Here is a 12,565-nt window from a genome sequence, read left to right as displayed (position 1 = left end):
GGTAAACACCATTGATGATCAAGCTTCACCTAAAAAAAAAAAAAAAGTATTCCTGTCCTTTATTGTTGTCAGTAACAGACACTGATACCAGTATCACAGAATTTTCCGGTACTTGTGCATTATTTCATAATCAGAATTTGGTCGCAGACCTGAAAAAAAATTTGATAGATTTTGCTGATTTTTTTTTCCGTAAATTTCAGAAAATGCCCCCGCTCTTCAACCTCGAATTCGTTCCCAAACCCAGTATTGAGAACATTTTCCAAAAAAATTCCAAGCATATTTCAACTCCGGCTATAGGATAGTTCTGGCTAATGGAGATATTACTGCTAATAAATAAAATAAAATAATAGATACTGCATTGCCACTTAGCGAATGTTTCACTACACAATGGATACAGAAGACAGTGAGCAGCTGAAATCCCTAATGCCACTACCCTATCCCCCTCCCCACTTGTGTGTGCTAACTCTGGCACATGAAGATTGTGTCTGCATGTAACAAAATAAAAAAAATTATGTTAACCTATATCTACCTAAAATAAAGGGTTAAAAAACAACCATAAACATAACTGTGGCGTCCTCTCTCTATCGCACTGGTTCCATGAACATATCCCAGGCGTTCTCGCTGGTAAAGTTTTTCTTTACTGGTGAATTTTACTGCAATCATGGCCCCTAAGAGGAAAATTAGTGACAGTGCTCATGGTGGTGAGAGAGAAAAAGAAAGAAAGCACACACACCGTGAGAACTTTTGAAGAAAAAGTTACGATATTGGACGTATTAAGGAGTGGTGTATCAAACTATGAAATTCGTGTCGTTTACCTTAGTACAGTATAAAAAAGGGGATTATACACATATACAGTTATATCTCCGTTAGCCAGAATCCATCAAATCCGAAAATCTCCGATAGCTGGATATTGTGATAAGTATAAATGAGCAAAGTTGTATCCCTTCAACATTGCATAATATTTTAAAATATGGAGTGGGAAAGCAGAAAGGTGTACCAGTAGTGATTTGAGAGATGGAGTGGAAAAGAGTGGTAACATGCACCAGTGTTGCCAAGCGATAAGCTCCACAACAGCTGATCTTTTAATTAGCCTCCGTGCAGTAACACAACAAGACCCTTACTGGATGCTTGTTGTCTTAATTCTAGTGTGTGTGTGTGTGTGTGTGTAACTTCCCATGTAACTTCACTGTAACCTCCTCTGAAGACTCACATTTAATTAGGGAAGTACCAGATATTGCTCAAAGAAACCGTCTGTCTTAGTTCACTTCTCTGAGATGGGTGGACGGATACAAGCAGTTATATGTACACATATACAGCTCCTCCCCGACTTACAACGGGGTTAGGGACCCAAATCCAGGTTGTAAGTCGAAATGGTCGTAAGACGAAAATGCTTAAATAATACATAGAAAATCTAAAATGGGTGTCGCTTTTTCTTCTCAGCACCACAAAGCTCCCACTTTTAAGCTTGCCAGCCATTTTAAAGTGAATTACAAACGAAAATTTTGTCTGTGTACTGACGTTAGGACTCGAAAATACGTAATTTGACAAAATTTTGGTACGACTGAGGCAGGTCGTAAGTGCGGGTGGTCGTAAGTCGAGTAGGTCGCAAGTTGGGGAGGAGTTGTATATTTATACTTGTATCTACAGGGAGGCTGGCCACTTGATCTAGGACTGTGAGCTTGACAGGAGTGTTAGAGATGCTTTTTAGATCTGCTAGGACTGAAGGGGTCTCTCAGTCTACAGCTCAGTGGTAGATCAGTTATGTGTGGTGTCCAGTTAAAGACTGCCTAGCTATACCAGGGCGGACCTACCCCGGCTAACTGACAATGAAGTCACGAAAGGATGATGCATGGGCCCAAGCTTTTAGAAGCTTCTACCAGTTGGAAGAGTTGGCATGAACACCTGAATGACTGTCAGCAGGGTTACTGAAAAAGCTGTCTGGAAATGATCTCGTTAGAGCCGTGAATCATCCTTAATTGACGTTGCAAATATCCAACTAATCTGACTAATAATTTACATCAAGTGCTTGGAAGTCTTACCAGTGATAATCAACGTACCTAGTTATCAAGTAAGAGTCATTAATTTAATAAGTAATGAGCTTCAAAGGTGATATCATCATATTGAGACATCTCTGATGGGCATACTGTCGCCAGACCGTGTATGTGACTAGAGCAGCTGCGTTTGCTACCATGCAATCACACACACACAGATGTGTCTTAATTCCCTGTGTGAGTGGTATTGGAATGTGTCAGTGGTGTTGGAATGTGTGTGTGTGTGTGTGTGTATGTGTTGGTGTGTGTGGTTGTTGTTCGGTCTTCTCAGACTATTCCTTGAAACTGGGTAATGCAGCTCGTTAACTTAGGGTGTGGTTGTAGTGTTGGCGACACTTTCTACACCTTAAACAAATTCACGCCTAGGTGGCCCTTGGGCCAGCCATCCTCGATTTTGAGGGGCTCCCATTATTATTATGCGTGGTTGTTGGAGGGTGTGTTTGTGTGTGATGTAAGGATGTATGTGTGATGTGTGGGTGGTGTTGGCGTGAGATTGACGAAAGCAAACCTTTTAGTGTTAGGGTCACATGGTCAGTCCCTCCTCACTCAAGTGTGGCTAATTGTGATTTGTGATAGGGAGATGAATTTGATACCATAATGATCCTTAATAAATTCTCTACAAAACATTTCCAATAAGATATCCTTAAACAAAATATTTCTGCGATACAGTGATGGGAATTCCATTCCTTTATATATATATATATATATATATATATATATATATATATATATATATATATATATATATATATATATATATATATATATATATATATATATATATATATATATATATATATATATATATATATATATATATATATATATATATATATATAAACGTAAGAAATGTTGATACCAGAGTCAATAAAATCGGTTCTAATTTCGTTACACAACATCTATTTTATCAAAATAATCCGGTATACTTTATCTAAAAGTTTGGTTAAATAAATATATTAAAAAAACAAAAGCTCTATACGATACGGGAGTGAATAGAGCTGTGTTACAACTTGTAGGAGTTGTATTTATTTACGTAAACAACACTGTACAATATTGTTCATACTGTAAACATAATAATGTATACTACTGTATATATTGTACTCACCAGCAGATATGTCATCTTTAGACTAGAATAGGCAGACACTTCACTCAATTGACTGTAATACATAACTAATCATGTCTTAACACTTGTGATGAAGGTTGGGTGGTAGATTATTGGGTCATGTTACTAACCTGACCTGATGCAATGTCAGGTCACCCATTGTTAGGTGGGGGATTAGTGGGTCTTATGACCTGAAGATGTCTTGAATGAAATTTTTTACCGATGAGGTACAGTATATACATACAGTGGTCCCTCGGATAACGAACACAATTCTTTCTGCAGAGTTGTTCGTTAACCGAAAATTTTGTGAACCAAATCTATTATTTCAATGGGATATTGGGTAATTGGTTCCAACTCACAGAAAAAGTACATACAAAGTACTGTATACCGGTAATAGAATTAACAAAACATTAAATATAAACTAAATACAGTACTGTACTGTACAGTATACTGTACTGTACAATAATATATAAAAAACAATAGAATACTGTATTTTAACTTACTTTGTTTACATATCAAACAGCTGATTGTCGAGGCAGTCGATGATGACATGCCATATTCTTTACAGAGTGCATTGGTTCTAATGCCTTCTTAATGTTTCATAATAATTTCTGCATTGTATATTCTCACTATGATTACTAAATTTCAAAATGACCAACAATTTTAATGTACAAAATGCAGAAATATTCAAGAGACCAACAACATCAATGCTCACTCCACTGTAAACAAAGTCAAACTGAGAAGCCTTGTTGGGTGATTCAATCAGCTGATGGGCACACAAAAACGGTTCCCTGTACTGTCTATATTCTCAATATGATAACTAAATTTCAGAATGACCAATAATTTTAATAAAAAAAATGCAGAAATATTCAAGAGTCCAACTTTCTTGATATTTAGTTCACTGGAAACGAATGGAAACATAGAACCAATTACTGTATTGGCGGACTAGCCGATCAGGTGATGCACACAACAAAACGTGTTTGTCGCAAGGATTTCGTTAATCAAAGTTTTGTTCGTTAATCGAACTGAAAATCCTCATGGGAGCTAATTCGTTAACCAAAATTTTGTTAATCGAACCGTTCGTTAACCGAGGGACCACTGTAGAACTATACTGTACTGTATTGTATATGAAAGGTACAGGTATTAATATGCACAGATTATTACAGTAACATATCTTTACTAATTAATGAAAAACAATTAAACAATATTGTATCATGAATGAGTCAGTACAGTAGACAAACAGTGAGGTGGCGCAGTCACTTTTACCCCCCAATTGACCCTTCTTCCTCTTCCTCATTACACTGGTCCCTCGGTTAACGAGCACAATCCGTTCTAGAAGGTTGCTAGTTAACCGAAAAACTCGTTAACCGAAACCATTGTTTCAATGAGTTTTTGGGTAATTGGTTCCAGCTCACTGAAAATTGCCTAAATTCAACAAAAAAGGTAGAAAAGTACACTTACTTTGAGGTGTGTATGTAGAAGGCTCCTGGATGATGATGATGGGAATTAGAATGGGGGTGGAGGAGAAGGGAGAAGAGAAGGCATTGGGGTGGAAGAGAAGTCACTCCATGGCGCTATTTCACCCAATAATTTGCTTGCAAACACAGAAAAAAAGCGTTAAGTTGAAGAGTCTCTCAAGCAAGATGTTACCTCCACTGAAAAGACACAAAGACTGACGCCTGCATGGTGTGTTGAGAGGCTGGATGGCGCGCATAAAACTAGTTTCATTATACCTTCAATTATGTTCAATAATTGTTAAAATGACTAAAAAATTTAATATTAAACTTTTAAAATTATTGAATAGTATAAACTTCTTGATATTTACTAAAATGGTAAGGAATTTAAGCCCTAGAACAGATTACTGTATTGGCGGACTAATACTACAGCTGGTGGACCGCGAAATGCAAGCGAAAACATATTCTGGTCGGCTCTAAAAAAACTCGTTAATCGGGGAATTGCTCGTTAACCGAAGTTAAGAATCTTATGGAAGGTAACTCGTTAACCGAAATCTCGTTAACCGAGGCGCTCGTTAACCGAGGGACCACTGTAGTTCAATAATTTGAGACCTCTAATCCCCCATCCTACCTTCACCTGACAATGAGTCAGGTCAGGTCAGGTTCCCCCCCAAAAATACTTTAACTTTCATCTTTATTCAAAACATTTTCAGAAAATTCTCTCTATTTTCAATCTCGGGAAATTTGTTCCTAAAGCCAGAAATTTTTGGAAAATTCCGACTTTGGGAATGATTTTCCGAGTAAATTTCAATTCTGACTATCAGAGATTTCCGGGTTTGAGGGATTTCGGCTAACGGAGATATTACTGTAGATGTCTTTCTCACTGGGTCCTACTATGTAAATGAACCTTAACTAGTGAAGAATGGGTTGCTTCCTGCACTATTCTACGACCACTAGCTCTTAACCTTTGTGCAACTATGGCTTCTCCATACCCTCAGCTCAAGGGGTAAGGTTAGTGTGGGAGAGGTGGCTGGTTGTTTGATCAGCCCCAGGCCCCAAAGCTTTTGGCTTCCCTGGATTCCTAAGACCTCAGCCTTTGGTAATTATTAATGGGTCACTACAGACAGGCATTAGTTACATAATTAATTAATAAATAAATTAATAAATAAATAATAAATAAATAAATACTGAAGTACTTACTTATGGAAGTCATCTATGCAGTGAATCTGGTTGGAAGCATCAACTGTGAATGGAATGCCATCAAGAGACTTGTTACAGACAACACATGTGAAGCATTGTGGATGATACGGCTTTCCTGTTGCACGTAGAATTCGGTCCAGGATGGGCTTGGTACAGACACAGCACTTTTCCAGCGTGTTCTGCAAACACACTTTATGTAAATTATTTGCTCTTAGCTTTAATTATTAAGAGAATCACCTCATTAGACAATGGAAAATGAGATCATCAGTAAAGTTGCCTTAAATAAAAATGCTATACCGGTATACATTATTATAATACAGTATGAGGAACAAAAATGGGTGTCATTTGGGGGTGGGACAAGGGGGACATGTTCCCATCACCACATTTCATACAGGAAGGGATCAATATATCAATTGTCTCTCCCACTTTTTTATTGAGCTTAACATGAGCTGTTATAAATACACTTATAATAAATATTAATGAATTAAGTGTCACCGCCGCTTAAAAGCATCGCTGTATTTACAAATATCTCGTGCTCACTAGTGATAGCCTATAGCCTAAATAAGTGATAAATGGGACTAGTGGCAACTGTCCCGGACACATGTGTGAGTTTGAGGGGAGAAGGGGTGTGAAGGACAGAGCAAGCCTCCCTGCTTTATCCCTCCTTTGTTCACTGTCTCCTTGACACAGAAACACTAACATGCCATGGCATACATGTACTGTATAGCTTAGAGGGCATAACAACTTTTATTCAAGTGTCTCTGCATTGTGACATACAATAGAACCTTGATAAATTGGAATTAAATTGGGACCCCAGTCCCAAAAATGTGAATATAAGGGGGGGGGGGATAACACTGCTTATCTAAACTATTTAAAGAAAATCAGTTGATGTTATGTTATTACTGCACTTCAACAACTCAGGTCCTTCAGTGTATAACAAGGTTATTAAAAACATATTACATCAACAATAAAAAACTATGAAACAGAACTCTCTGGGTTGAAAATCAGACATGTAAGTCTGGTTGTCGACAACTATTGCCACTGAGATGATTGTTATTTACTGTAGTAGGTAGTAGGCAGCTACCAAACAGGGAGGTACTACTGCCTGGGAAGATATTGGAAGCATAATGTGTTGTCTAATGGTAGACCCTGCTGCCATATGGCATCACGAAAATTGTGACCAAGTCCCAGGTTGCTGATCTGACTTTCTGCCTCATTTACACACAATTGTAGGGTCTCAATTGTTTCTATTACATGACAAAACAACATACATATATAGTGTTCCTCACTGTTGATTTTTTTTCATTCTTGCATTTCTTTGTATTCATTATTATCACAGTGTTGTTATTATTATTATTACCATTAATATTTTATTTTCTATGAATTATTATTATTATTAAATTTTTGCCCCCCGGGCCCTGATGTGGGTCAGTGACCTGTGCCCGGGTGGGATAATCCCTGTAAAAAAAAAAAAAAAAAATATGTAAGTAACCACCAAATTTGTCTTATGAATAAAGAGAAAACTATTCTGTACAGTACTATAAAGATACAAATAAGTGTAGGAGTATATTGTATGTGGAAGACGAGTGTTTATCTGGGAGCAGCTGGCAGAGAGGAGGGGAGAGGAGGGGAGGGGGCAACACAGGTGGGTACTCTCTCCCCCAAGATTCCTTAAACACTTTTTTATGCAATTTCACCATAATTCTCATATACTGTAATTTAGGATCATTTGGTGCCAGGTTGATAAAAATTATCCTGAAAGAATCAGGTTTCATGAAAAAAGAATCCCACTTTCAACACCATGAATCAATTGTTTACAAAGGTCAAACAGCTGATAGACTTACCCCAATGTCTCTCTTCAACACTTAGTAAATTAGTACAGTACAGTTGTGTATTTATCATCACTTAATAAATACTATTGCAGTGTATTTATCACCATTTAATTAATACTATTGCATATTTATCCTCAGTTAATAAGTAATATTGTAGTACAGTAAGTCCTCGCTTAACGTCAGGGTTAAGCTCTTGAAAACGCGAAGTTATACGAAATATCGTTAAGCGGATCAATTTTCCCCATAAGAAATAGATAAAATACGGGGGTTATGTTCCCGAGCCTCTCTCTGCCCCATGAAATACATTACATATACATAAATTCAAAGCTCCTTGTGTGATGCCTGGTGAGGTGCTTGTATGCATTACTATAAAGTCACATCATTTGACATGTTATAAGCTTAAAACTTAAAATTTCCTCTGTATGACATTAGGTAACCTTCTCAAACCTTCCCTGCTGCTGTCATAACAAATCACCCCCCCCCCTTCTGGCAAGATTGAAGGTGGTTTTAGGTTTAAAGGTTTTATCTTATAAAATTGCACAAACTAAAGTTAGCAGAATGTAAATTACTTGCAGCTATCAAATAGGGAGGTACTACCACCGGGGAAGAGATTGGAAGCATAATGTGTTGTCTAATGGTAGACCCTGCTGCCATATGGCATCACAAAAATTGTGACCAAGTCCCAGGTTGCTGATCTGACTTTCTGCCTCATTTACACACAATTGTAAGGTCTCAATTGTTTCCCTTACTATGACAACACAACACACATATATTGTTTTTCACTCTTGATTTTTTTTAAATTTTTGTATGTCTTTATTATTATTATTATTATTATTATTATTATCATTATTATTATTATTACAGTATTTCATTAATTTTATTTTTATATATTTATTTATTTTTATATATTAAATTATTTTTATTATGAATTATGAATTATCATTATTATTATTATTACTTTTTGCCCCTTCATCACAAGTGTTAAGACATGATTAGTTATGTATTACAATCAATTGAGTGAAATGTCTGCCTATCCTAGTCTAAAGATGACAGATCTGCTGGTGAGTACAATATACTGTATACAGTAGTGTACATTATGTTAACAGGATGAACAATATTGTAGTGTTGTTTACGTAAATAAATACAACTCCTACAAGTTGTAACACAGCTCTATTCACTCCCGTATCATATAGAGCTTTTGTTTTTTAATATATTTATTTAACCAAACTTTAAGATAAAGTATAGAGGATTATTTTGATAAAAAAATGGTGTCCAACGAAATTAGAACTGATTTTACTGACTCCGGTATCAGCATTACTTAATTTTTTATATATATATATAAAAGAATGGTATTCCCATCACTGTCATATCAAAATATTTCGTTTAAGGATATCTTAGTGGAAACGTCTCGTAAAGAATTTATTAAGGATCATTATAGTATCAAATTCATGTTCCTATCACAATTAGCCATGCTTGATTGAGAAAGGGGAGGGGAAGGGGGCTGACCTTGCGATCCTCATTCCCTCAACCCCCAAAAAGGTTCAGCCAACAACACTCAGCCCAAATTACCCACACTGTGCTACACACACCAACACCACCCACACATCACGCATACACCTCTACATCACATACCCCCTCCATCAACCACCCAGACACACCCTACAAACACCCCCACACAAGGGAATTAAGACAGCAAGCATGAGGAGTGAGGGTCTTATTGTATGACACACATCTGCCTCTGTGTGACTGCATGGTAGCGAGTTATATATCAGCTGTTGAGGAGCACTTGACAACACTCATTTTCACTCCATATTTTAAAAAGTTATGTAACATAAGGTTCAAGGGATACAACTTTGCTCATTTATACTTATGGTATATCTGTACTTATCATAATCTCACAAAAAAGTACTTTAGGTTTCATGTTTATTCAAGATATCTTCAGGTCATGAGACCCACTAATCTCCCAGCCAAGAAAGGGTGACCTGACATTCCATCAGAAGGTCAGTAATATGAGACCACTAATCCCCCACCCTACCTTCACCAAACATTGCGTCAGGTCAGGTCGGTTACATGAACTCCATATAAATGGAAAATACCAGTCTTTGCTGTAACACACAGTTTCATTCACATCCATATCATATATATTTTAAAATTTTAAATATATTTACTTAACCAAACTTTCAGATAACCTATTCTGGATTATTATAGTAAAGAAATGGAGTTTCTAACTTAATTAGAACTGCATTTACAAACTCCGGTAGTTTACACTCCAGGAAAACATCTCCAGCACCCAGAAATATTCTGGGGAAATGGGCTAGTGTCCGTGTGTGCAAGATGTCTAGTTTAGACACTCGGTAAATTTTCCCAGTAACCGGAAAATATTCCAGGGATAAAGAATTTTTCCAGGTTTGAGAAAGTCGTCTGATTAGCCGGAAATCTCGCATCCCTGGAAGTGGTCTGCACCAATTATTCCGGCTAACGGATATATCACTGTAGTACAGTAAAGCCTCCGATAACGACAGTTCAACTAATTTTGGACTCAATTCAATTTACGTCATTATTTTTTTGCATTGACGAGGAAATTAAAAAAATATTACATTTTCGTATAAATAATAACTAAATCCCGATACAGTATAAAAAAAAAAAAAGCTTTGCACACGGAGGCTGCTGGGCTTGTTAGTGGTGATGCCAGCATCACTAGTATAAACAATCGCAGCTGGCGGGCCCTTTGTTTTCAAGCAACTGAACAGGAACAAGAGAAAAACTTTCTAAGGTTTCTTACAGCATTTTTGCATTCCTATTCAACATGAGCAAGAGAGCAAGTGATGGTAGTGTTGTTTCAAAAGCTAATAGAAAGTATATAAGCTTAGCCGAGAAACAAGATGTGTTAAAACAATATAAAAAAGGTGAGAGGTCTGTGGATATTACATGGAGCAAGCAATGAACATATTTTCTGAAGTGGAACCATTAACAGAACAAAGCATTAAAATTTAAATAAATGCAAATGACCTCTACATAAAGATGTATAATAAGAAAAGAAAGCAGCTGTGCATGGTTCTTTCGACAGCTTTATTATTCGAAGGCCTAAACCATCAACTTCAGATACACCATCAAATTCAGCATCATAAGCAGCTTTAACAACAACTTCAGGTTCAGTAACAGCTTTATGGAAAGCTACAGCAAGGAAAAACTTGCACAACATCATTGGCTGTCCTTATGTTTTAGACTTTACCACTATTGGCGAGTAGAATTTTTGTTTTACATTCATAAATATTATTTAAAACATATATGAACAGTAAACAGGTGTTGCTTTCATATTCATATGAAGGGAAATGAAGATATGTTTTCACATGTACGCACTTACTGTACATACGTTGGCGTTCCCAATCATCTCGCTTTATTTCTTTACAATTAGTGGTTAGCTACTTCAAGTGTTCCATTTATTAATATTAAACAACATTACTTAAAACATATATACAGCAATTAATTTTTTTTAAATTAAATTCACTACAGCTACAACCAGGGTCTTATTTTCTTCAGTTTCTTATGGAGAACCATCGTCACTCACGAAAACAATGCCGTCTTGACTCCTCGTGTGTTTTAATATTCTACGTATTATTTATGAATTGCAATGTTCATTTCACACATATAAATATAAATTCAATTAAATACATATTCAGTAATAAACACTAATGAATTTTTTGTACATAATCCTAAGATAAATGACTATGTTTCCTTCAGTGTGCACGTATACATTGGCGTTCCACTATCAGTCTCACTTTTTTCTTTATATCAGTGGTTACTTCTACTATACATTAAATAACATAAATTAAAACATACATAATTTTTGCATTAATTTTACTACAACAACAACCAGGGTCTTATTTTCTTCAGTTTCTTGTGTAGAACTATCGCCCCGGCCTCCCATCTCCTCTTGTTTGACCATATTATTCTTCATTTATATTGTAAAAGGTGCATTCAGAAACATTATTTAAAGAATATAGTTTGCAATTTTCATTAATTGTATTGTTTTGGGGGGAAAGGAGGGTAAAAGGCCACACAAAAGACATGCAAAGGTCACACTTGGGAAAGGATCTCATTATTATTGCTTTAGTGTATTTTAATGGCAATTAATGATTCACTAAACGATGATTCACCTTACACTGCAATATTGGAGGACACATTACCGTCGTTATTCAAGGCTTTACTGTACTTATTGTTTGTTCATGTCTTTTTCACTATCAACCACAAAATACGCTATGTTGAATGGTGAAATTTTGAAAAACGCATCAAATCTGAGTCTATAATTTACAAAGTTCTGTTGCTAAATATCGAAAGAGAAATTTATTTGGAAACAAATTCTTCGCAGAAGTACTGATGTCACATTGTTCTTAGGAGAAGAAGGCTTCGCATTTTTTTTTTGTGGAATAGCCCACCTGGGCACAGGTCATTGACCCACAACAAGGTCTAGGGAGCAAAAAATAAGAGTAAAAAGAAATTAAAAATAGAAAAGAAAAAGATTACAGTATATTAATCTACACCACGAAGATGTTGGAAAACAAGATTTTTAAAGTGAGACAGATTGTATGGGTATGGAAACACAGAAAAAGGCAGAGCATTCCATAGTTTGGCTGTGTGAGGAAAGAAGGAGGCACTATAACGGGTTATTCTAGTGTGACCGACATCCACAGAGAAACGGTGGGCACCGCGGGCAAGACGAGCGTTACGAGCCCACGACCTTGCCGGCGGTACACAGGATGCAAAATCCACTGAACATTGCCCGTTAAAGTACCTGTAAAAGAGAGAGTGAAGCAAAGAGAGAAAGGGAAGAGAGATTATCAACTAAAGGAGGAGAGTTAATAAAACGAAATGCCTTTGATTCCACCCTATCTAACAGTTGGACAGAAGATCCACCCCATATATAAG

At 36.4% G+C, this 12,565-nt stretch overlaps 1 protein-coding gene across 3 annotated transcripts in view; it reads right to left on the bottom strand.

Moving 5' to 3' along the window:
• The window catches only part of LOC121875205 (thyroid receptor-interacting protein 6-like), a 119,475-nt gene that overhangs the window by 6,900 nt on the left and 100,010 nt on the right, over positions 1 to 12,565 (bottom strand). For all 3 annotated transcript variants that reach the window (XM_042379653.1, XM_042379654.1, XM_042379655.1), the window contains one exon: positions 5,808 to 5,986. In XM_042379653.1, coding sequence (XP_042235587.1) covers positions 5,808 to 5,986 — 179 coding nt within the window. The remainder of the gene's footprint in view (positions 1 to 5,807; positions 5,987 to 12,565) is intronic.

The sequence above is a fragment of the Homarus americanus genome, unplaced genomic scaffold (genome assembly GCF_018991925.1).
Source record: "Homarus americanus isolate GMGI-L3 unplaced genomic scaffold, GMGI_Hamer_2.0 scaffold41592, whole genome shotgun sequence".
In the NCBI taxonomy this organism is placed as follows: Eukaryota; Metazoa; Arthropoda; class Malacostraca; order Decapoda; family Nephropidae; genus Homarus; species Homarus americanus.
This window is presented reverse-complemented; position numbering and strand designations above follow the sequence as displayed.